The sequence below is a fragment of the Aptenodytes patagonicus genome, chromosome W, assembly GCF_965638725.1.
Source record: "Aptenodytes patagonicus chromosome W, bAptPat1.pri.cur, whole genome shotgun sequence".
In the NCBI taxonomy this organism is placed as follows: Eukaryota; Metazoa; Chordata; class Aves; order Sphenisciformes; family Spheniscidae; genus Aptenodytes; species Aptenodytes patagonicus.
In genome coordinates, this window is record NC_134981.1 from 30490766 (window position 1) to 30517999 (window position 27234).

Genomic DNA, 27234 nt, shown 5'->3' on the forward strand with positions numbered 1-27234 from the left:
AAGATTTAAGAGAAATTAATAAAATCACAGTTGATGTACATCCAGTTGTACCAAATCCCTATACCTTGCTGTCTGCAATACCTGAAGACAATGTGTATTTTACAGTGTTAGATTTAAAGGATGCCTTCTTCTGCATTCCCCTGGAAGAGGAGAGCCAGAAGATTTTTGCCTTTGAATGGGAGAGTCCCACTGTTGAAGAGGATCTTAAGTTTTACTGAATCTTTAGGATTTAGGATGGCCTACATGTCTCCGAGCAGTCGCTGCTACAGTGATGTTAATACAAGAATATAAGAAGCCCGGAAATTAACTTTGGGAAGGACAATAACAGTATATGTACCACACATGGTAATCACTGTTCTAGAACAAAAGGGGGGGTTCACTGGTTATCCCCTAGCAGAATGATGAAATATCAAGTGATTTTGACAGAACAGGATGATGTCATTCTGAAAACTACTAACTTAATTAACCCCGCAGTCTTTTTGAACTCCGTGCAGGAAGAAGGACAAATAGAACATGATTGTTTGGTGACCATTGAACATGTCTATTCCAGTCGAGAGGACTTAAAGGATAGTCCGTTGGAAGATCCTGATTGGGAGTTATACACGGACGGTAGCAGTTTTGTGGAGGATGGGATCCGATATGCAGGATATGCGGTGACTACTGAGAATTCTGTTGTAGAAGCAAATTCTTTACCCTGCACAACATCAGCCCAAAAGGCAGAATTGATAGCCTTGACGAGGGCATTGGAGTTAAGTGAGGGGAAGAAAGTGAACATTTGGACTGATTCAAAGTATGCCTTCGGCGTAGTACATGTTCATGGAGTCCTGTGGAAAGAGAGAGGATTATTATCCTCTCAGGGGACGAGTATTAAATACCAAGAAGAAATCTTAAAATTGATACAAGCAGTCCAAAAACCGATTAAGGTAGCAATCATGCACTGTAAAGCACATCAATTGGGAAATACTAAAGAAATTATAGGAAACAAATTGGCAGACAGGACAGCTAGGAGAATTGCAAAAAGAGATGCCTTTCAAATGGCATTGATCCCTATTAAGACCATTGCTCTACCAAGAGAGAAATCTAAGTATTCAGAGGAAGATGAGAGATTAGGTAAGTTGCTAAACACAAAAAAGAATCTGGCAGGATGGTGGATAACATCACAAGGCCAAGTAGTGGTCCCACCACTAGTAATGAGGGAAATAATACGGACAAAACATAAGGAATGTCATTGGGGAGCGGAAACATTGGTGACACTTCTAAGAAAACAAATAGTATCAGTAAAGATGCTAGAAATGGCTAAAGCGATAACTGCAAAATGCGAGATATGTTTGAAAAACAACCCCGTAGTAAAGAGAAAGGTCCAAATGGGAACATTAAAATCGGGAATGGAACCAGGAGATTATTGGCAGATTGATTTTTCAGAATTACCTCGCCAAAAGGGTTATCGGTACATTTTGGTGGGGGTTGATACTTTTACAGGATGGCCAGAAGCTTTTCCCTGTCGGACCAATCAAACAAAAGAAGTTATTAAGTGGCTATTGCAAGAAATTATCCCGAGATTTGGAGTACCGATCAGGATATCTTCCGATAGAGGTCCACATTTTGTCGCAGAAGTGGTACAGGGTGTTAGTAAAATGTTAGGAATTACTTGGAATTTGCATACACCCTGGAGACCACAATCCAGTGGTAAAGTAGAAAGAATGAATCAAACATTAAAAAGACAAATTAGTACAATATGTCAGAAAACTAATTTGAAGTGGCCTCAGGCACTCCCATTGGCTCTGTTGTGAATTCGGGTTCAACCTAAGAGTGGAACTAATCAGTCCATATGAGTTGTTATACGGAAAACCATATGAATCTCCAGAACCAAATTTGAATGTACACATAAAAGGAAAACAAGACATATATAACTATCTACTTTCCCTAGGAAAAACTTTAACTGTGTTTCGGAGTGTAGTTGTTTGGAACAGGCCTCTGTCTTTGGAGAATCCAGTACATGATTTCCAACCAGGAGACTATGTTTACATGAAAGCATGGACTTCTGAACCCCTTCAGGAACATTGGAAAGGACCTTTCCAAGTACAGTTGACTACCTTCACCGCCATCAAGAAAGCTGAATCAGAAGCGTGGATACACTACACCAGGGTGAAGAAAGCCCCACCATCGTGGAAAATTCTCAATAAGGAAGATAAGACCTCAAAATTGACTCTAAAATATGTCTAATTTTGTGTATTCTTTTCAGAAATGGGAATGGATATTAGTTTGGATGTTAGTGGGAACCAATTTTCTAGCGAAATTTAAACCAGCTGGAGAATTAATAAAACATGGAAATTTATTAAGATTGGGATGTAATTCTACTCAAATTCTAAACCTTAATCCTGAGGAGATGAAAATCTTCAAGGGACTAGGATGGAATTTGAGTTCATGGATAAAATCACAGATTAGCACTACATTAGTAACAATTATTTTGATTTACTGTTGTTTAAAAAGGCAAACAGTAAGACGGCATTTAATCAAATGATCATCCAAGCAGTGGCCAGACAACAGGATGAACCAAATACAATTTTAAAGATTCCCACTAAGATCACTGAAACATAGTGATTAGCACATCACTAAAATAAATATTAAAATGAAAGTATTGAAATGATTTTCAAAACTTTCAAAGGGGGGAAATGTTGAAGATGATCTTAAGTTTTACTGAATCTTTAGGTTATGAAATAATCAACTAGAAGAACATTTTGATTCTAATAAGTTAGCCCCTATGGTAGCGTTATGTATAGGATGCTGTGTTACTTATTATTTGAGGCTGTGTTGCTTGAAGTCCCTATTCCCTATTCTCTGGACTCTCTAGACCATAACCAGAGCCCCTAGGTTCTATTGTATATGGGATGAGTTATTTGACAACCTGGCAAGGTAGATATCTAGCTGGCCAACTTGGCAACAAAACCTACTTTTAAGGTGTCCTGAAGTGAACTGTCTTCATTATAATACTAAAAAACATACCCACAGGTCAAGAAGACCCTTGCCCAGGTGAAGACCCTTCCCCCGCGCAAGCGTAGTAACAGAAGAGAATGACACAGCAGATATTATAATAATATGTAAATCACTAACCAATCATTGTAATTGGGAGTGTACTACCTTGTAATTTTTGTGTATAAATGTAACGGTGATCTAGCCTTAGGTGTGCTTGACTTGTGGAAATTCCACCTTGCACCCGGCGCTGCAATAAAGAATGCCTGCTTTCTAAAACTCCAAATTGAGTCTTAGAGAGTTTTTCATCTGCCGATTTACGGTAACACCACCACCAGAAGGAAGACACAGCTCTGCTGGACTGTACTGCTGCAAGGATTCAAGAATAGCCCAACCTTGTTTGGTAACGTACTTGCCAAAGAATTGGAAGAATGGCAAGGTAAGAATCCTTCCACTACCCTGTTACAATATGTAGATGATATTGGGGGCGAAGACTGAGCAGGAATGCAAAATTGCGACCATAGTTTTGTTGAATTTCTTAGGATTGGCTGGGTACCGAGTATCCCAGAAAAAGGCCCAAGTTGTGCAGACAACTGTAATTTACCTGGGATTTGAAATATCTCAGGGAAAAAGGGAACTGGGCGTGGAACGAAATGAAGCTATTTGTCGAATAGCTCCTCCGCAGTCTAAGAAAGAACTGCGAGGATTCCTGGGAATGGCAGGGTGGTGCAGACTTTGGATACCAAACTTCAGTTTAATTGCCAAACCATTATATGCTGCTATCAAAGGACTTGGGGAAACTTTGGAACGGACTCCAGAATGCCGGAAAGGATTCGATACCATCAAAGCTGAATTAATGAGGGCCCCTGCTTTGGGGTTGTCGGACCTGACAAAACCATTTACGCTATATGTGCATGAAAGGCAACATGTGGCATTAGGAGTTCTGACCCAGACTCTGGGAGACTGGAGAAGGACCAGTAGCTTGCTTCTCCAAACAGTTAGATGAAGTAAGCAAAGGATGGCCTGCATGTTTGAGAGCCGTAGCTGCAGTGGTGCTGCTAGTTAAAGATGCCCGGAAATTAACCTTGGGGCAGCCTATCATAGTTTTTGTACTGCATGCAGCGATGGCTGTACTTGAACAAAAGGGGCACCACTGGATCTCTCCTAGCAGGCTAGCCCAATATCAGGTGGTGTTGATCAAACAGGACGATGTCACTTTAAAAATGCCTTCAACCTTAAATCCTGCCACTTTAATGCCAATAGACGAGAAAGGAGAGCTAGAACACAATTGCCTACATGTTATCGAAAAGGTATGTTCCAGCAGACCCAATTTGAAAGATGTACCATTAAGCGATCCAGAAGTTGAACTTTTCACAGATGGAAGTAGCTTCATGGTGAATGGAGAACGAAAAGCTGGATATGCCATGGTAACTCTACAAGAGGAAGTCAAAGCACGAGCATTGCCACCCAATATCTCCACTCAGAAAGCAGACATCATAGCTATTACTCGAGCTTTAGAGCTATCCAAAGATAAAAGGGTAAACATACACACAGATTCCAAATATGCGTTTGGAGTGGTCCATGCACATGGAGCCATTTGGAAAGAGCGTGGACTGTTATCCTCTCAGGGAACCCCTATCAAGTATGGACCAGAGATTTTAAAACTGCTGCAAGCTGTTTTGGGACTAAAACAAGTTGCAATTGTACATTGCAAAGCTCACCAGAAAGGACAAACTGAGGTTATCAAAGGAAATCGAAAGGCAGACAAAATGGCTAAAAGGGTTGCTGAAAAGGAATCATTGATTGGAGCGTTGATTCCACCGAGAAAAGTTCAATGGGAACCTCCTCTCGGGGAAGTGAGATGGGGTCAAACCCCGGGGGAATACTGGCAAATAGATTTCTCTGAGTTACCAAAATGTAACCAGTTTAAGCATCTCTTAGTGTTAGTTGATACTTTTTCTGGGTGGCCTGAAGCCTTCCCGTGCCGTACCAACAAATCCAGGGAAGTGGTTAGAATTCTGCTCAAAGAGGTGATTCCAAGATTTGGCATCCCTGAAGGGATGTCATCAGACAATGGACCTCACTTTGTAGCGGAAATAGTTCAAGGAGTCTCTAAGTTTTTACAAATACAATGGGATTTACATACCCCTTGGAGGCCACAGTCAAGCGGGAAGGTAGAAAGGATGAATCAGACCCTGAAGAGACAGATCTCGAAGCTATGTCAGGAAACACAAATGAAGTGGGTGGATGTCCTACCTATAGCATTAATGAGAATTTGGGTTACTCCTAGAGTAAGAGAAAAAGTGAGTCCTTTTGAAATACTGTATGGAAAACCATATCCTGTAAATTTGATGACAGGAAAAGAGGACCAAACGCACATGAAAGGAGAGGGAATGCTGGTCTGGTCAATTATTTATTATCCTTGTCGCAGACTTTGTCTTCCTTGCACAGGTACCTTAACCAGCGAGCTCCTTTGCCTTTAGATTCACCGGTGCATGAATTTCAACCTGGAGATGAAGTTTACATCCGCACCTGGAAGGATGAGCCTTTGAAAGAAAGGTGGAAAGGACCTTACCTGGTGCTACTTATCACTTATACCGCTGTGAAAGTGAAGGGTACAGATTTGTGGATACACTATACCCGCATGAAGAAAGCTCCGCAGAAGGAGTGGATCCCTGAAGAAACAAGACCACCGAAGCTGAAGCTCTCTCAATCCCAATAAACTGTAGTTGGGACTCTGGAAAGTCATATATTGAGCTAGACGGTATACAAGGCTTAATATCTTTGTATTGCGTTTTGGTAATTGTTTTCATATCTTTGCTAGTGTATTTGTGTAGGTATACAGATTTCTTTAGGAAAAGAAATGAAGGAGCTGAGGGGGGGGTGATACTCCTCTGTTGCCTATGGATGAAATTAAGAAATGCTTAAGTGTCTTATGGGGAACCAGGAAATCCGTGGGAACAGAACTGGCATTTTACTTTGATGCAAAAAACATCACAAATGGTGAACAAGTCTAATTGTTGGATCTGTACTCATTTCCCCGAGCATTCTAAGAATGGTGTTCCTTTAATAGGAATACTCCTCAATTTCTCTTTCCTGATATTTGTAAAACATGTACAGAATAACGGTGACCAAACATCATACAACAATACAATAGAACAAGAATGGGAAGTAAAAGAAACATAAATAATCCATTGATTGACAGACCCACAGGATTTCACTCCTTCGCTAGATGGTTTCTCCCCTGGTTAGGAGTTAGTGAATTAGAAAAAGCTATAGTAAATATTTCTGCTGTAATTGGAAAATTGGGAACGAGACTTGCGATGCTATGAAAGCCCTACAAGAAGAAGTGTCTGAATTGGCTAAAAATCACTTTACAGAACAGAATGGCTCTAGATATGATGCTAACCTCCCAAGGGGGAGTGTGCACAGTTTTAAATACAAGTTGTTGTGTATATGTAGACCAGAATGGTAGGATTTCTACAGTTTTAGAAGAGAACTGGAAACAGACTAAAATACTCCATGAGATACAAAGGGATGACACATCTTACGGATTTGAAGAAACGTTTAAATGGTTGACTTCCTGGTTCCCTGATCTGGTCACATCCAGAGGGTAGTGGTCAACAGCTCAATGTCCAGATGGAGATTGGTGATGAGTGGCGTCCCGCAGGGGTCCGTATTGGGACCGGTACTGTTTAATATCTTCATCAATGACATAGACAGTGGGATCGAGCGCACCCTCAGCAAGTTTGCAGACGACACCAAGCTGAGTGGTGCGGTTGACACGCCAGAGGGACGGGATGCCATCCAGAGGGACCTGGACATGCTCGAGAAGTGGGCCTGTGTGAACCTCATGAGGTTCAACAAGGCCAAGTGCAAGGTCCTGCACCTGGGTCAGGGCAACCCCCAGTATCAATACAGGCTGGGGGATGAAGGGATTGAGAGCAGCCCTGCCGAGAAGGACTTGGGGGTACTGGTGGATGAAAAGCTGGACATGAGCCAGCAATGCGCGCTCGCAGCCCAGAAGGCCAATCGTATCCTGGGCTGCATCAAAAGAAGCGTGGCCAGCAGGTCGAGGGAGGTGATTCTGCCCCTCTACTCTGCTCTGGTGAGACCCCACCTGGAGTACTGCGTCCAGCTCTGGAGCCCTCAGCATAAGAAAGACATGGACCTGTTGGAGCAGGTCCAGAAGAGGGCCACGAAAATGATCAGGGGGATGGAACACCTCTCCTATGAAGAAAGGCTGAGAGAGTTGGGGTTGTTCAGCCTAGAGAAGAGAAGGCTTTGGGGAGACCTTACTGCAGCCTATCAGTACTTAAAGGGGGCTTATAAAAAAGATGGCGGCAAACTTTTTAGCAGGGCCTGTTGCGACAGGACAAGGGGGAATGGCTTTAAACTAAAGGGGGGTAGATTTAGACTAGATATAAGGAAGAAATTTTTTACGCTGAGGGTGGTGAAGCACTGGAACAGGTTTCCCAGAGAGGTGGTGGATGCCCCATCCCTGGGAACATTCAAGGTTAGGTTGGACGGGGCTCTGAGCAACCTGATCTAGTTGAAGATGTCCCTGCCCACGGCAGGGGGGTTGGACTAGCTGACCTTTAGAGGTCCCTTCCAACCCAAACTATTCTATGATTCTATGAAAGTATACCTAAACATTTTTGTTATCTGAGAAATCACAAATGAAGATATTTAAGTGATGGATCTTCTATAATCAACCATGTAATGCACAGTACTGATCTCTTTTTCTAGTGCCTACAGATTAACTCTACTTGAGTGGAGGCCTTAATGAGGCATGCATTCAAAACCTACTCTATTTCTGACATACTATTTAGACCTAGAAGTAGCATGAATATATATGCAAGACACACAAAAAAGACTTTATATGTGTGTGTGTATTGTGTATATATATAGTACACCTTCTGCAATTACTAGACATGTTTTATATTGAACGTAGAGAGTTGATCTCAATTTAGAAAAGGGTTGATTTAAAGGTGAATGACCTCAAATTCGTTTCTCCCAAATTATTTCTAGTTCATCTTCATCACTGTTGGAAGAACTAAGAAGGGTCATTAATGATTTCACTTTAGCTTTCTTTATATATAAATCATTGCTTTTGCTTGATGGTAGCAATATATTCTGCTGGTATGCCTTTCCTTGATTGGAAATTATCAAGTAGAAAGTTGCATTTAGAACATGTAGAAAGTGCCAAACTATGAAATCAGAAACTTCTCTGAACAATTCTCATTCTCAGCTCCTAGGTTAAAAATCAAGATACAGCATTCTTATTGCAGCCCTCAGTGAAGCATTTTTAAAGAAAAAAAAAAAGTGGTTGAAGCTGTGAGGTATATTAGTCATATCCTGACTGTAAGAGTATTTGCTATGGGAAGATTAATTTGTGCAATTAGTAATCATCAATGGAAAATGGATCTGTTCTGCCTCTGTAGGAAAGTCTTCTGAAGGACAAGTCTGACAAAAATATATGAAAGGTCATGTTAAACCTTATCCACAAGAGAATAAAAAGTAGCAACACATACAGATATGGAGAGAAGGTATGACCCAAAATTCATAGGCTACAGAGGTCAAGCAATCATTTGACAGAAATAATGCACCGATTTTCTACACATTTATCAAAAGAAAATCAGGGTTTTCAGAATCAATGAAGCTTCTTGAACTATTAAAGACTGATAGTAAGATGACGGTTAACTCCAGTGGTTATAATGTATTATGACTCAACTAAATGCAATAAACAATCAGATAGAAGTTATGAGTCATCTCTCTGTCCACATGTCGCCAAGGTCACAATGTACTCCATTATTTTTGTTCATTGTCTTCAGATTTGTGCAAGTCAGATATAGAAGGGCAAATGTAAACATCTGCTGCCGATTCAGCAGTGAACGTAAAGAAAAGCCATATTTTAACATTGTAATATGTTATGAAAAAAATATAAATTTTACATTCATTAACCCTGCAAGGTATTCTGTTAAAGTGCCCATGTATGTTACAAGAACGATTGTGAAGTAAAAACTAAGAATTTTCATCTAGTCACTTCCACAGAGACTCTCCAAATCAAACTCCGAGGAGTAATCTGATCTTTCATTTGTCATCATATCACCTCCCTGTAGTCATCTATTTCTCTACCAAGTAGTATTCCACAAATGAATACTTTCTTGGGGTCAAATTTTTTGATATCTGGAGAGTTCATCTGAATTATCATAAGATCTGTCACACTTTCAGACATTAGTTTAGAGTGCAAATGCATCATGGTGAGTTTCATTTGACTGAAGCCTCGCTCTGTTTTAGCTGAACTTGCCGGCAGAGTTAGGATCAAATCTACCAATGTCAGGATGTTGGGATACTTCTTTGAATAATCTGAGTTCACCGAATTCCATGTCAAGGTCTGGATGTTCTGAAATCTAAAAAGCATGGTAAAAAGTATAATTATAACTATCACTAAATGTATTTCCATAATTATTTTTAGTAAATCAATAAACAGACACAAATGCAGTTTTCTTATTACCTGTTATATACCTCTAATTTCAACGTGCTCCATTCAGTTTCTACTTTACCTATTTTCACACTAACAGCTTCTAGTATGACTTCATAATGTTTAGTCAAGACAGACACTTCCTTTTCACCAAATTCTATAACAGAGGCAAAACAAAAATATTTTTATGCTTTTAAAAAATTTAGAATGTGCACTTCAAATGGCCACTAACACAGTTCTATATCTTGCTTCATTTTGTCAGGCCATAGTTAAAACTTCCAATAGTAGTTGCTCTCAAAACATCTTGACTTGCATCACAAAAACAATCACATAGCCTCTTCACCAAATTACTTAGTACTTTGGTTTGCACTGCTGAAATATTTCCCATTTCCAACAAGCTGGTAAACATGAAAGTGCTGAATGGTCTCCATCAGGCATTCCTTTGGACCAGCTCTGAAAGATACAGAATACAAAACAATATATAATACTCTTTTATTATATTCTAAGAGATCATGGTTCAGCTGTTAGAAATGCCAGACCTTGTTTTACACATGTGGAGTGTTTCCAGCATTGACTGCACGGTTGAAAATATATCCTAGAATCCTAGAATCATAGAATATCTCAAGTTGGAAGGGACCCATAAGGATCATCGAGTCCAACTCCCTGCTCCTCGCAGGACCACCTAACACTAAACCATATGACTAAGAGTATCGTCCACACGCTCCTTGAACTCTGACAGGCTTGGGGCCGTGACCACTTCCCGGGGGAGCCTGTTCCAGTGACCGACCACCCTCTCAGTGAAGAACCTTTTCCTAATGTCCAATCTGAACTTCCCCTGACGCAGCTTCATTCCATTTCCTCGTGTCCTATCCCTGGTCACCAGAGAGAGGAGATCAGCACCTCCCCCTCCGCTGCCCCCCTTGAGGAAGTTGTAGACTGCAATGAGGTCACCCCTCAGCCTTCTCTTCTCCAAGCTGAACAAACCCAGTGACCTCAGCTGCTCCTCATAAGTCTTGCCCTCGAGACCTTTCACCATCTTGGTCGCCCTCCTCTGGGCACACTCTAATAGCTTGATGTCCTTCTTACATTGAGGCGCCCAAAATGCACACAGTACTCGAGGTGGGGCCGCACCAGTGCAGTGTAGAGGGGGACAATCGCCTCCCTCGACCGGCTAGCTATGCTGTGCTTGATGCACCCCAGGACACGGTTGGCCCTTTTGGCTGCCAGGGCACACTGTTGACTCATGTTCAACTTGCCATCAACCCAAACCCCCAGATCTCTTTCCGCGGGGCTGCTCTCCAGCCTCTCGTCCCCCAATTTGTATGTATAACCAGGATTACCCCATCCCAGGTGGAGAATCCGGCACTTGCTCTTGTTAAATTTCATACGGTTGGTGATTGCCCAGCTGCCTAGTCTCTCCAGATCTCTCTGTAAGGCCTCTCTACCCTCGAGGGAGTCCACAGCTCCTCCTAGTTTAGCATCATTGGCAAACTTGCTTAATGTACATTTGATTCCTGCGTCCAGATCATTTATAAAAACATTAAAGAGCACTGGCCCTAAAACTGAGCCCTGGGGAACCCCACTGGTGACTGGCCACCAGCCTGATGTAACCCCATTTACTATAACTCTTTGAGCCCAACCTGCCAGTCAGTTGTTCACCCAACGTATTATGGACTTGTCTAGCTGTGTGCTGGACATTTTGTCCAGAAGGATACTGTGAGAGACAGTATCAAAAGCTTTGCTATAATCCAAAAAACCCCACATCTACTGGCTTCCCTTGGTCAACTAGATGGGTGACCTTGTCACTATGCAATGGAGGAGTTGTGATCCAGAGTAACACATGACAGAATGTTGAGGACATTGATGACATCCAACAAGAAGTGAGAAAACTTGACTATCTCAATTTTCAGAAGGAGGTGTAAAAGGCCTTCGACTTTCTGCTGGTTTGAGGCTCTTGAATCTCTTTCAATCTGGAAATCAATGCAGAAAAAGAAAGCGTCAGGTACGTGGACCAAAATTAGCCATAGCAATTAATTTTTCCTGAAGTTACATCCAAATTTTAAATCATTTACCTTACTCAGATGTAGAACAATTGCAGGATAACCTTTAAGGAGAATTTGTAGAGCTGTTTGTTGGGAGCCTCCAATGCAAGAAGGAATAGCTGGGCGTAACTTAATGACTTCATATGTGGCTTTGAGATTATTCTTATTTAGAGGTGAGTTATGATAGAAGTAATACATATTTCTCAAGACACTGCTCAAGATGTTGTATAGCTGAATATTTTTCAGTGCTCCTTTGTAAGCCAGCTTTAGGCAGTGAGCAAAGCAAAGCAGACTGTACACAAGACTGAATTTCCCTCAGAAGTTTAGCTATCCCACTGTTTTCTCCTACCATGACATCTGTCCCGTCGCTTCCAAACCCAACTAATTTTCTTGACCAGTTTTGGCTTGCCAGACTGAGCTGAAGATTTATTTGTAATGTTTCCTCAATTGCATTTTTTATAGATGAAGCGTCAGTTTTGTGAACAGGTTGAACCCCAACAATCTGGCAATGGCCTTTTCCTTCATTTGCAAAGCGTACGTAGACAACTGCAGCTGCTTTGAGTATACTATCTGTGACTCCATCACTAATGAGAGAAAAGAATTTACATTTCTCCAGTTTCTCTTTCAAAGCTCTTCTTTCTACTTTAGCAATAAAATGTATAAACATTCTTGCTGACTTGTCATTTCTACATACAGAACCAGTATCCACTCCTTTCATATCATCTAGTTTGCACATCCAGTCAAGGTCTGTAAAGGGACGACCAGATTTAGCAATAGCATGGCATGTTCTAAAGATATTTTCTACTCTTCCTAATGTTATGGAGTTCATGCTCTTCAACAGCTGCTCAGTAGAAACTGTATCTGGTGAAGCAGTACTGGCAGCTTCCATGCAGGTAGCCCAGGCATGAGCTTCACTACTCTGGTGTGTATTTATAAATTCAAGTTTGAAGTCATCAGTGCCAGAACAAAAATTATGAATGTTTTCCCCCAAATCCACATTATGCTTATGACATGGTGCACAAAACATTATTCCCCTTTCATCATCATATTTTAAACAGGAGTATTTTCTTAGCAATATTTTTGGAAACTGGTGATTACTCTTTGTTCTCTGATGTTCCAAATCTTTCTTCTCTTTCCCTCTGTCACCAACTTCTCTCTTGCTAGAAGAATTACTCTTGCTTTTAAATTGCCTCAGTGCTCTTATGGCTATAATTTTAAAAGAAACAACTAAATACAAAATAGTTTTTTTCATAAATTATCAGTTGTATTTTTCCTTTTTTCTTCCACATTTATTTTGTTAATTTGGGACTAGGCTGTGACATGAAATAAACAGCCATAAAAGGGAACAAGGAAAACTGAGATCTACTCTTAAATCACTCGGAGGCTTACCCTTGTAAGAAATGGTCAGTTTTGATTCCAGTTTCCTGGACAAGGAGAAAGATCCTCATAACACTCCTATTGAGGAAAAAGCAGGGAGACGACCAGCTTTTGTCCACTCTGTGGCCAAGACGCATAAGTGTCCTGGTTTCGGCAGGGATAGAGTTAATTTCCTTCCTAGTAGCTGGTACAATGCTGTGTTTTGGATTTAGGATGAGAACAATGTTGATAACACACTGATGTTTTAGTTGTTGCTAGGTAGTGTTTACACTAGTCAAGGACTTTTCAGCTTCCCATGCTCTACCGACTGAGAAGGCTGGAGGTGCACAAGAAGCTGGGACGGGGGCACAGCCAAACTGGCCAAAGGGACATTCCATACCATGTGACGTCATGCTCAGTAGATAAACTGGGGAAATCTGGCCGGGGGGGCCGCTGCTCGGGGACTGGCTGGGCATCGGTCGGTGGGTGGTGAGCAATTGTACTGTGCATCACTTGCTTTGTGTATTATTATTATTATTATTATCATTTTATTTCAATTATTAAACTGTTTTTATCTCAACCCACGAGTTTTTCTCACTTGTGCTCTTCCAATTCTCTCCCCCATCCCACCGGGGGTGGGGGGAGTGAGCGAGCAGCAGTGTGGTACTCAGTTGCCGACTGAGGTTAGACCACGACAGTCATTTTTGGCGCCCAACGTGGGGCATGAAGGGTTTGAGATAAAAACAGATTAACCGGAGTGTATTAAGGAACTTATATCTCTTAATAGTTGTGGGTCACAATGTTGGTTTCTCTGTTCTCGATATTGTTTTGTGTAATCTGCATCGTGCTCTTTTTCCTGCTGTACATGTTAAAGATTAGTGTTGGGTTTTGCAGTTTGCTGTGGTCTGCAGTGATTAGTGATGCTCTGCTTGGGAGGTTTGTTTTTAGAACATTGACCTTGGTCTTAATTTGGTATGTGAATTTCGCAATGAAGCCATTACTGTACCACGGATACCATTTCGTGGAGACAACTAGCAATTGCAGTGACTTTTCTGAGAGGTTTTTTACAGAGGAAATACAGAATGGCAGTGTCACTACCTTCTTCTATGATGTTTCCTCCCTCATTAGAGTAACTTTTCAGTATTTTGAACATCCTTGGGTAGTTAAGATACTTCTATTGGTACTTCTTTGGAATATTGTTTTGGTTTTGTCTAAAGTTGGTAAGCAATTTAAGAATATCATCCAGAGATCTGCCCCAAGGCTGAATAGTTATGAGTGGCAGGGTGTGTGGGATAAGATGGGCAAGCACATAGGCCAATGGGCACCCCCAGTGTTTTGGAACTTCACCCCTGAGCAAGTGCAGAATCCTGAAAAGTTAGTGGAATATTTGGACAAAGTATGCTGTCACCCTGGCAACTCCAGAGAGATGCAGATCATTGCAATGTGCTGGGGCCTGGCCCATGCCTACCGAGCCCTGTTCAACACCATTCAGTGCCCTCAAAGGGAAGAGAAGGTCTCTGGATCTGACGGTAAAACAATACACCCTGCGGCCACTCCGACCCCAGCAACATGCTCTGCAGCTACTCAGACTCCAGCAACAGGCCCTGCGGCCAGTCCGACCCCGGCGACAGGCACTGTGGCCACTCAGACCCCGGCGACATTCACTGCAGCTACGCAGACCCCAGTGACACGCCCTGTGGCTGAACCAAAGAGCCAACCTGTGCCGGTATCAGTCGCCCCTGTACACAAGAAGAAATCTTGGAAACAGAAGTCAGCTCATTTAGTAAGGGAGGAAGAAACTTCTTCTAAAAGGCAGCCAAGTGTTATGCCAGAACTGATATCGCTAATGCGTTTTTCTCAATCCCTTTGGCAGCAGAGTGCAGGCCACAGTTTGCTTTCACTTGGAGGGGCGTCCAGTACACCTGGAACCGACTGCCCCAGGGGTGGAAACACAGCCCCACCATTTGCCATGGACTGATCCAGACTGCACTGGAACAGGGTGAGGCTCCAGAACACCTGCAGTGCATTGATGACATCATCGTGTGGGGCAACACAGCAGGAGAAGATTTTGAAAAAGGGAAGGAAATAGTCCAAATCCTGCTGAAGGCCGGGTTTGCCATAAAACAAAGTAAGGTCAAGGGACCTGCACAGGAGATCCAGTTTTTAGGAATAAAATGGCAAGATGGACGTCGTCAGATCCCAATGGATGTGATCAACAAAATAACAGCCATGTCTCCACCAACTAGCAAAAAGGAAACACAAGCTTTCTTAGGCGTCGTGGGTTTTTGGAGAACGCACATTCCAAATTACAGTCTGATTGTAAACCCTCTCTATCAAGTGACCCGAAAGAAGAACGATTTCAAATGGGGCCCTGAGCAATGACAAGCCTTTGAACAAATTAAACGGGAGATAGTTCATGCAGTAGCCCTGGGGCCAGTCCGGGCAGGGCAAGAGGTAAAAAATGTGCTCTACACCGCAGCCGGGGAGAACGGCCCTACCTGGAGCCTCTGGCAGAAAGCACCTGGGGAGACTCGAGGTCGACCCCTAGGGTTTTGGAGTCGGGGATACAGAGGATCTAAGGCCCGCTATACTCCAACGGAAAAAGAGATATTAGCAGCATATGAAGGGGTTCGAGCTGCTTCAGAAGTGATCGGCACTGAAGCACAGCTCCTCCTGGCACCCCGACTGCCGGTGCTGGGCTGGATGTTCAGAGGGAGGATCCCCTGTACACATCATGCAACTGATGCTACGTGGAGGAAGTGGGTCGCACTGATCACACAACGGGCTCGAATAGGAAACCCCAGTCGCCCAGGAATCCTGGAAGCGATCATGGATTGGCCAGAGGGCAAAGATTTTGGAATATTGCCAGAGGAGGACGTAATGCGTGCTGAGGAGGCCCCAATGTATAATGAACTACCAGAAAATGAGAAGCAATATGCCCTGTTCACTGATGGGACCTGTCGTCTTGTGGGAAAGCATCGGAGGTGGAAAGCTGCTGTATGGAGTCCTATGCGACAAGTTGTAGAAACTGCTGAAGGAGAAGGTGAATCGAGCCAATTTGCAGAAGTAAAGGCCATCCAGCTGGCTTTAGACAATGCTGACCGAGAAAAGGGGCCAGTGCTCTATCTCTATACTGACTCATGGATGGTGGCAAATGCCCTGTGGGGGTGGTTGCAGCAATGGAAGCAGAGCAACTGGCAGCGCAGAGGCAAACCCATCTGGGCTGCCGCATTGTGGCAAGATATTGCTGCCCGGGTGGAGAACCTGGTTGTAAAAGTCCGTCACGTAGATGCTCACGTACCCAAGAGTCAGGCCACTGAAGAACATCAAAACAACCAGCAGGTGGATCAGGCTGCTAAGATTGAAGTGGCTCAGGTGGATCTGGACTGGCAACATAAGGGTGAGTTATTTCTAGCTCTGTGGGCCCATGACACCTCAGGTCACCAAGGAAGAGATGCAACATACAGATGGGCTCGTGATCGAGGGGTGGACTTGACCATGGACACTATTGCGCAGGTTATCCATGAATGCGAAACATGCGCTGCAATCAAGCAAGCCAAGCGGTTAAAGCCTCTCTGGTATGGAGGACGATGGCAGAAATATCAATATGGGGAGGCCTGGCAGATCGATTACATCACACTCCCACAAACCCGCCAAGGCAAGCGCCACGTGCTTACAATGGTGGAGGCAACCACTGGATGGCTGGAAACATATCCCGTGCCCCATGCCACTGCCCGGAACACTATCCTGGGCCTTGAGAAGCAAGTCCTATGGCGACATGGCACCCCAGAAAGAATTGAGTCAGACAACGGGACTCATTTCCGAAACAACCTCATAGACACCTGGGCCAAAGAGCATGGCATTGAGTGGGTATATCACATCCCCTATCATGCACGAGCCTCTGGGAAAATTGAACGATACAATGGACTGTTAAAGACTACACTGAGAGCAATGGGTGGCGGGACGTTCAAACATTGGGATACGCATTTAGCAAAGGCCACCTGGTTAGTCAACACGAGGGGATCTGCCAATCGAGCAGGCCCTGCCCAGTCAGAACTTTTACGTACTGTAGATGGGAATAAAGTCCCTGTAGTGCACATTAAAAATATGCTGGGGAAAACAGTTTGGGTTATTACTGCCTCGGGCAAAGGCAAACCCATCCGTGGGATTGCTTTTGCTCAAGGACCTGGGTGCCCTTGGTGGATAATGCGGAAGGATGGGGAAGTCCGATGTGTACCTCAAGGGGATTTGATTTTGGGTGAGAATAGCCAATGATCTGAATTTTGTTATGTTAAGTACTACATGATATTATATGCCATACCAATTATATTACAATAAGAATCACCCAGGTTAGTGAAGAATAAACTTCGACGAAACCAAGCAAAGCACAGTGATGATGGTACCAGAACTGACTTCAACATGAAACAATCCAACACCACATACCATCTCCATTTCTCCTGCCCTGGAAGATTATTACGACAGATGGAGCCCAAAGTCATGGACTAAATGAACTCACCGAACGTTTTAGAGGGATGGCCCACAGACTAAGGGAGTGATATCTCTGTGTGTGTGTGTGTGTGTATATATATATATATAAAAGGGGGGGTGGTGATTAATGAAAATGTACTGGAAAATATGAGACTTGAGCATGACGCAGATGGTATAGAATAAGGGGTGGATATTGTCCTGGTTTCGGCAGGGACAGAGTTAATTTCCTTCCTAGTAGCTGGTACAATGCTGTGCTTTGGATTTAGGATGAGAACAAAGTTGATAACGCACCCATATTTTAGTTGTTGCTAGGTAATGCTTACACTAGCCAAGGACTTTTCAGCTTCCCATGCTCTACCGACTGAGAAGGCTGGAGGTGCACAAGAAGCTGGGAGGGGGCACAGCCAAACTGGCCGAAGGGACATTCCATACCATGTGACATACATAAACTGGGGAAAGCTGGCCGGGGGGGCTGCTGCTTGCGGACTGGCTGGGCATCGGTCGGCAGGTGGTGAGCAATTGTACTGTGCATCACTTGCTTTGTGTATTATTATTATTATTTTATTATTATATTATTGTTATCATTTTATTTCAATTATTAAACTGTTTTTATCTCAATCCATGAGTTTTTCTCACTTGTGCTCTTCCAATTCTCTCCCCCATCCTACCAGGGGGCAGGGGGGAGTGAGCAAGCGGCTGTGTGGTACTCAGTTGCCGAGTGAGGTTAAACCACGACATTAAGTAAACATTTTGTAATAAAAGAAATTGATGGATCATATTTTTAAACCTTGCTCACAGATGCTGCAATATTTCTATTTCAATGTTTTTCATCCCAAAGTACTGTGGTACAATCAGCTACTTTTTGCTATTGTGATTAATAATTAGACAATATTTCTCCTCTTACAATCATTTTCAGTATGTTGTGGTTTGACCCGGCAGGCAGCTAAACACCACACAGCCGTTCACTCACTCCCCCCCAGTGGGATGGGGGAAAGAATTAAAAAAAAAAAAACAAAACAAACTCATGGGTTGAGATAAAGACAATTTAATAGGACAGAAAAGAAAGAGAAAATAATAATAATAACAACAACAATAATAATAATAAGGATAAAAGAATATACAAAACAAGTGATGCACAATGCAGTTGCTCACCACCCGCTGACTGATGCCCAGCCAGTTCCCGAGCAGTGGACCCCCAGTTTATATACTGAGCATGACATAATATGTTATGGAATATCCCTTTGGTCAGTTTGGGTCAGCTGTCCCAGCCATGTCCCCTCCCAACTTCTTGTGCACTCCCAGCCTACTTGCTGGTGGGGCGGTGTGAGAAGCAGAAAAGGCCTTGACTCTGTGTCAGCAGTACTTAGCAACAACTAAAACATCGGTGTGTTATCAACATTATTCTCATCCTAAATCCAAAACACAGCACTATACCGGCTACTAGGAAGAAAATTAACTCTATCCCAGCCAAGACCAGGACACAGTAGCAGATTAATTTGTTCAGTTGTGTTCAATAGAGAATTTCAGAAATACACATAATTCCTAAATGTAGCGAATTGTTTTAAAATGGCAAATTTTATTAATTCCAACTTTCTTTTTTATTAAGTTATAGCCAAACATAGAGCTGTAGATGATGTCTGAGAGCCAGAACTTGTGGTAGAAAGAGGTGCTAGAAGAACTGAATCTTTAGAAATTAACCAACGGGGAAAATCATACAAAGTACAATGAACAGAAGAGTCCTGAAAAGCAATGGGTTAAGAATAGAGAACTGAGTATGAGAACAGAGGTAAAAATAGCATATTGCCAAAGAAGGAGATATCAGAGCACAATAATCAGACAAGAAACAGTCAGAAATTGGAAATTTCACCATGGAAATGAGAGAGTATTGCTTAAGTATACTGCGAAATGAGACACCAGCAAAGGTATTTAGGTGGAATATGGGAAGTCATCATTGGAACTGGCCAGTAAAGGATAGCAAACATCAAAACTGCAAGTATCATCCTGAGCTCAAGTTAACAGGCCATGCAGAGAAGTGGAACCTATTAACTCAAACTCAATGTCACACTAATGTCACTACACTACTTTTTGCTCATGTGTGGTCCATCCACTTTCTAGGTCAGCTGGACATGTGACGATCTGCATCTAGTATTCTAGACATGCCCTTTGCTTGGCTGTCTGACTATGAAAGAAAACTGCTTTATTTATACTGTTTCTCTTCTGCACTTGGGTTCTACACTGTTTCTCTTCTTTACTTGGGTTCTTTAACTAAAAAAGGCCATCTGCCCAAGTGGCTTACCGGCATCTTCTTTGAAATCACTTTAAACTGTTTTTCTTTACAAAAATAAGAATTTTGGCAGCTCATCTCTTTAAAGAAAGGAAAAGTACTGTTTTTCCCTTTCTCTGCATGATTAAATTGGAGGGAAAGAGAAAGTTTTTGACACAGAAATATAAGAAATAATGGATTGAAATACAGATAGTGGATGTGATCTCCATTCCTTCCACCATGTTCCAATTCTGTTTTAATAATAACCATAATTAAACTATGTGCTGACTGCAAGAGAATGAGATACTCAGTGAAGGCATCCATGAAAGCTATGGGTTTGTTACAAGTCCACAATTAAAAGAGATAAGAACATTTCACTAATTTCTTTAGGAAGTAGTCAAGTGATCAAGCATGGCTTAATGAAGTAGGAAGCTGCCATATTGTACAATGATCCCATCCAAGAAAAAAGAATTATTTTATCTGTATCAACAGATAAACTCAGCTGAACATGCCAGCCTCGTACAGCTGAATATGAATTTACAGGGGTTTATAGGGCAAGTGATACAAGGCTAAATTAGATAATGTTACACTTAATATTCAGTCTGTATTAAAAAATATATCAAAGTATTTCGTATGTATATTGGACATCATGAGACAAGGATGATTCCTGAAGAACAGCTCTCAGTGATGACAGGCATATTCCTTACATTTATGTAAATACCAAAGATGTGCTTATCATTTCAAAACAAAAAAAACCATATGGAAACAACTTCTGTAAAACTAGAAGAACTGGTTAATTCATTTGTTCATTAATTCATTCAGGCTTTATAAGATTTTCAGTTTTCTTCAACACAGTTATAGCTAGTTAAGTCTTCGCATTGTACCTAACTTAGTAGGAGTCCAGTTTTCTCTATTATACCAATGTAGATAAGGAGTTGCACTGGCTGCAGGCATGAGCAAGTGTGGTAGATGGAATACTTTGTCAGTAGTTAAAGGACAACTTTCATACAAGATAAGAAGTGACCTCACTTCTGGCAAAAGTCCTGCCTGCCACAGTCACATGACAAGTTTACCCCAGAAATGTGTCACATTCCTTAAGACCAGGAAGTCCTCCCTTCCTTTGCCCATGTCAGCTGCCACTTTGCCACTGTCAGTCACACCCTGCGCGATCTCAGGACTCCCCATGATTGCCTGGCTCCTGAAGCCATGCCTGCTTGCCAGCGTGGTCCATGCACACAAAGGTCATGCTGAGTGAGATCCCATTGTTTGAGCACCTGCTACATGTTAATATAAAGATCATCAGCATGTCTGAGGGTAAAAAAGACTGGAGATTTCTGTGGCAAATGGCAATCTCACATATCCCAAGAACAGGAGTGCAAGAATAAGGTGCCTTAAGCGCAGACTGCCATGCAGGTCTGGGGAATAGTTACAGCGGCACAAGACCCTGGCTATTAAAGTGATTGTGGTTTTGTTTGAGAGGTGCAAAGGATATGTGGAAAAGACTCACAAATGTAAAGGCTGGAAATGTGGTATGTGTTATGAACAGATCTTGAAAATAAACCATCATCAGTGCTTTTTGTCCATGACCAAAAATCCAGAAACAGGGAAGGGCTGTATTTTTGATGACATGGAGTGTATGCAGAATGTCCTGGACTTGCTGGCTTTAGGGTACTTCTGGGTAAACAAGAAGGCATGGCTTCAGCTGCCAGCCCATCATAGGCCATTCTCAGATAGCATGGGCTACAGCTCTGTCAAAATGGTAGCCACCATGGGCTAAGGACATCCTGGTCCTAGGGGTCCTTGCTGTACTTCTGGGGTGAACCTGCTGTGTGACAAGGAAAGGGGCAGGACTTCTGAGGCACATGGGTGATGTGAGAGTGAGTGAGCGGCCATGGCACCTGCCATGTCTTCTCTTGTATGACAACTGTCCTGTAAGTACATTTTGTCTGTCTCTAAAGAGACTCACATCAGAGGGTTTTGGCTGCTGCTTCTTCAGAGGAGGTCATGGTAAGGAAAGAAGGCAGCAGCAGAAGAAAATATCGTTGTCTCTGTAGTTCTATGAATTCTTATTCCTATTTTATTTCTTATATTCTTTCTTCTACATTTAAAAACAGAGACTTGCCCTGTTTGCTTTCCTCTGCTTTTTTTTTTTTTGGAGGGGGAGGGGGAGGAAGGGCAGGAACAAACAGCCACAGCCCCTATACAAACTGTTACTCTCCAAGGAAGGCTGGAGGTTTTTTGTAGATAAGGGCTGTGGGAAAGGGAAAGACAGATTGCAGTCTCCTCTCATATGCCCTTTCAATCTCACTGCCCGACATGCTCCTTTTAGCATTTTTCTCACCTGTAAAGCCCTTTCCTGAAACCTTATTGCTTCCTTTGATTGGTTCCTCCAACTTGTATCTTCTTTCCTGCCTTCCTCCCAATCCTACGTGCTTGCTGTTGTGACACTATTTTGCTCTTTTTGAGGGCAGTGAAATTCTGTTTTGCCTAAATGTCAGAAGCCTGATAGAGCTCCAATGCAGAATAACTTCACTGAGGTTGGTGAGGTTATACCAATACAAATGTCATTATATTGAAAATAAAGTTAGGCCCTTGCTCTCTTAATTTACTAAACCTTCCTTTCCATAAATGATCTGTTGATGCCTGTAAGGACTGCTGTTTGGAATTTAATAGCTTATTTTAACAGTTTCCAAGCCTACAAACTTTTCTAAATAAATCAATCTTTGGAAATGAAATTATTATGCTTCTAGACCAGCCACAGAAGAATCTTTCTCTGCTGACTATAGGGGCAGCTTAAGATCCTGACCTAAACCAGATTTCTAAATTGGATACACCAGTTACATGACATGGGATGAGTCAAGTTGATAATCCCTTTCAGAGACTAGCCAAGCTCTATTCTAGAACTAGCTATGCTTTTTTTTACCCTATTGAAAGTCTGCTCCAATTCTTCATACTCTGATGGTTAGTATCCTTTTAGTTTACTGCCTGATTTTATTTCTGTTCTGTTTCTACCTGTTGGTTTTGCTCCAGCATTGTTCTTTAGCCTAAACAGCTACTAGACTTTTCCAGTGCTTACTATCTTTTGTATTTAAAGACATACATTATCTTTATAGGGACATGTAAGTGCCTGTTCCATTTTCTGCCTCAAACTTTGCCACATTAAACCAGCCAAGTGCTGTCAGTCACTTTTTAATAGATAGGCTTTAGAGCCTTTACCTTATCTTGGTGACCTTTCTTTTCACCTGTCCTAATTTGAAAGAATCTTTCTTGAACATGGGTGACCTGTGTTCTGCGCATATGAGATCTTACTACTAACTTAAAATATTCTCCTTAATCCAATGCTCCTAGGATCACAGTTGTCTTTTCTTGGCAGTATTCCACCAGAGGCTGAGTGTGCTTGTACAGACCTGCCTGATTGGCTTGAATATTGCTAGTAGTGTAGCCACAGGCATACAGTGCTCATTAAAAGCTGAAAAAACTAACTCAAAATCCTGGGGAAATATTTAAGAACTCTCTCACACTGCACTGCCTGCTGTCACAGTTACCAAGGTTGCATCACGTCAGCTAGCTATAAACTAGATAGCACAGATATAAATGTCTAAAGTTATCCTTGTTACATATTCAATGATAGTTCTTAACTCTCATCCCTCATCTTGTCTTTCACTAAATCATTAGTGATTTAGTTTTTGTTCTCTTTTTCCCTTCAACCAGATTCCAGGGGTATAAAGCCTATTTTGGTGAGGGAAAAATGTACATGCAGACCTTAACATTATATACTCCTCTTACAGAAATTAAGATAGTGATGGTGTGGACAGTACTTCCTTGATTCACCTTCATTTTGAAAATCTCTTCCCTAGGCAGGATCGTATCTCTCCCCCCCCCGCCCCCCGTTTTGACTCCCTGTGTTTAGCAGAGGCAAGCAGATGCAGAAATAAAACAACCAGCCACAGCCTTCTATGTCTTTTCTGACTGGTGAAATACCTGTTAGATTCTACCTTCTGTTCCTGTTCTCATTTCTGAGGTGATAGCATCTTTTCAAGCATACGTTCCCTATTTACCAGGAGCAGTTTCATCCCTTTTGACACAGAGAGTCACTGATGGAATTTGCTCAGAGCTGGTTGAACACTGTGAGCATGAGATCAGTTTTAGGGCATAGTTTTATGATACAATCAACGGAGTCTTTACTGCCATCTATGCGTTCTGTTCCCCTATCACCAGCATTTGTTTGACCTCAGAGTGAGCCTGTTCAGAAATTTACAATAGAGGAAAAAAAGGAATTGTCTTCTACCAGTTTAGCTCCCTAAACTATCCTAACATGGGGTCAAATGGATAACAGAGCACACATGATGGATGGAAGGGAGCAATGCAGGTGGAGGTGCAGAGTGAAACTGTTCCTCTCAGCAGCAGCTGGCAGTTAGCGCAGTCCAAACCATACTGAAGAAACACACCTGAAGTTTTATAATCTCTATGTGGATAGATCACAAGGTATGTGTTCCTTACTTGAAAATGTTTGCCTATCTTGCCAAGAAACGGTTCATATGATTACTGATTGTTTGAAATAGTCTGCAGAATGTCCATTTGGTCACAAGTTGTGAACAATTCTGACCTTGATTAGAGAGACTTGACTATAATAACAACTTACCATCCACACCACAGAAATCTCGCTTCATTATGAAAAAGAATGTTCTTGCTCAATCTCCTTGCTTAAAAGAATTTTCACTACAAATGCATGCATTTTATTTTCTATTTACTTCACTGACATGAATACAGAGAAGATAAAAATGTGAGTCAATGAAAGCATTAATAAGAATATGTAAAAATGCTTTCACTTAAGTAGAGGTGGATGACTCGTGAATAATTATGTTAGTAAAATTCAAAGCCCTATTACATAATCTGAAACTCTTTTCAAATCATAGGAAAGAGCTAACAAAAATTACAAAAAAAAAGACTTTTTTTTCCTTCTGTTTAGTCAGCTTTTTGATGTGTCATGGTTTAACCCCAGCCGTCAACTAAGCACCACACAGCTGCTTGCTCACTCCCCCCACAATGGGATGGGGGAGAGAATCGGAAGAGTAAAAGTGAGAAAACTCGTGGGTTGAGATAAAGACAGTGTAACAGGTAAAGCAAAAGCCGCGCACACAAGCAAAGCAAAACCAGGAATTCATTCACTACTTCCCATCGATAGGCAGGTGTTCAGCCATCTCCAGGAAAGCAGGGCTCCATCACGCGTAACGGTTACTTGGGAAGACAAACGCCATCACTCCAAACGTCCCCCCCTTCCTTCTTCTTCCCCCAGCTTTATATGCTGAGCATGACGTCCCATGGTATGGAATATCCCTTTGGTCAGTTGGGGTCAGCTGTCCCAGCTGTCTCCTCCCAACTTCTTGTGCACCCCCGGCCTACTCGCTGGTGGGGTGGGGTGAGAAGCAGAAAAGGCCTTGACTCTGTGTAAGCACTGCTCAGCAATAGCTAAAACACCCCTGTATTATCAACACTGTTTTCAGCACAAATCCAAAACATAGCCCCATACTAGCTACTATGAAGAAAATTAACTCTATCCCAACCAAAACCAGCACATTCTCCACCCCTTATTCCATACCATTTACGTCATGCTCTGGTCCCACTCTATCCAATACATCCTCATTAACCACCACCCCCACTTCCCATCCTTTGATACAATACACAGATATCATTCCCTCAGTCTATGGACCACCCCTGTAAAATGTCCATAAAATGTCCTGAAATGTCCACAAAATGTCCATTGAGTTCATTTAGTCCATGACTTTGGGCTCCATCTGCTATGGTGGTCACTCAGGACAGGAGAGGCGGTGTGTTGCATGGAGGTACTGGGCACCAAAGCCAGCTCAGGTTGGGTCACTGCTGCACTTGCACTGCTTCTTGTAAGGCTTGTCCTCCATTGGTTCAGGTGGTTCCTGCTATAGTAATTCCTATAACATGCAACTCCAATCCCAGGTTACAACAATTTAAAGGTATATCCATTACAATCTCCACCCCGGTCCCTTTGGACCAGACCACAGAGTTTAACATTGCAATGAACTCCTCCCCTTGCCCCTTCTCCAGCTTGGCCTTATCCACAGACTGCAGTCCCTTAGGGGAGTACCCGTTCCAAGTGGAGCCTTATCTATGAGCCACAGTCTCTCCAAGGATATACCTGCTACGGCATAGACTTATCCACAGCCACAGTCGCTTTGAGGTGCACCTGTTCCAGCGTGGCCTTCTCCATGGGCCACAATGCTTTCAGAGATAGACCTGCTCCAGCGTGGCCTTACCCACCGCCACAGTCCCTTCAGAAGTAAACCTGCTCCAACATGGCCTTACCCATGGCTGCAGTCCCTCCAGGGGCGTACCTGCTCTGTCGTGGGTTTATCCATGGCCACACGCTTTGAGGTGCTCCAGCATAACCTCATGCACAGCCACTGATGCTTCAAGGTGTACCTGCTGCAGCATGGACTTATCCTTGGGCCACAATCCCTTCAGAGGTATACCTGCTGCGGCACAGACATAACCATGGCCACAGACACTTGGAGATGTACCTGCTCCCATGTGGGCTTATCCACAGATCACAGTCCCTTCGACTCGAGTTCACACTGGAGTTCCAGCCTGTCCAGTACAGCAGCACAGAAACAGCAGTGATGGCCTGGCCATCTGCCAGCCCAGGTGCATCACCATTGCTGTTATCAGAATGTTCCCAGGCACAGTAGAGTAAGATGATAAGCAGTACAGCAAGCAGCAAAACCAAAAAGCAGCCACTAACGAGCACTAGACTCTAATATACAGAGAGGCAAGCAAGCCCCATGGCAAGCACAGGAGCCTGCCGATTAATAGCTAAATAGTAATAACAGCTATAAATTCTATCTAGCACATTCCAATCAAACCTGTCATTATCTCGAACCCTTCAAGCCCCACGTTGGGTGCCAAAAGGGACTGTCGTGGTCTAACCCCAGCTGTCAACTAAGCACCACACAGCCACTTGCTCACATAGCTACTATGGAGAAAATTAACTCTATCCCAGTCAAAACCAGCACATGTTGCAAAAAGAATTTATTTTTTCTGCTATTCTAGAATATAAAACATGGACTACTAGTGCACAAAGGGTATTATGGATGCAGTTTATGTTGAAGGGGTATTAGTTTTCTCTTAAAAAAACATAATCTTAGGCAATAAGCATTTAAAAGGAGCCACAACAACCTGTAGAGCATGTAGCTGATGCTTAAAAATATTCTTTTTCTGCTGATGCATTCCTATGCTCCAGATTACACCTCTCACCTTTAAAGCTCTCACACTCCAAACATTGCTTGCACTGAAGAGAATCACTGTTTTGCCTCGAGCAAGGAACATAAGTGTTGCAAAACTGACTCCTCCTCTAATGGGGAGAGCATGTACAAGTACACAGAGTTGTATTTCTCCTAGAGCTGCCAGGCTGAATATTTTGCAGTCAGAGCTGTAAACCTTACAGGCTTTTTCTTTGTTTACCTTTCTACTTTGGGGTCTTTTTCCCCTCTTTCTTTCTGGATTTTTTTTTTAATATATGTGAAACTCTTTCAAATGCTGGATTTTCATGTCCTTGTTCAGGAAGCATTCATGAATTGACATGGGTCAACATATTTTTC

At 42.5% G+C, this 27234-nt stretch overlaps 1 protein-coding gene and 1 pseudogene across 1 annotated transcript in view; one reads left to right on the plus strand and one right to left on the minus strand.

Moving 5' to 3' along the window:
• Positions 1-20788, minus strand: part of LOC143172225 (ribosome biogenesis protein NSA2 homolog) — a 33782-nt pseudogene extending 12994 nt beyond the window's left edge.
• A 44-nt stretch (positions 20789-20832) lies between these two features.
• Positions 20833-27234, plus strand: part of LOC143172226 (prolactin receptor-like) — an 80845-nt gene continuing 74443 nt past the window's right edge. Inside the window, 1 exon segment of the mRNA XM_076361459.1 lies at positions 20833-20917. Coding sequence (XP_076217574.1) covers positions 20833-20917 — 85 coding nt within the window.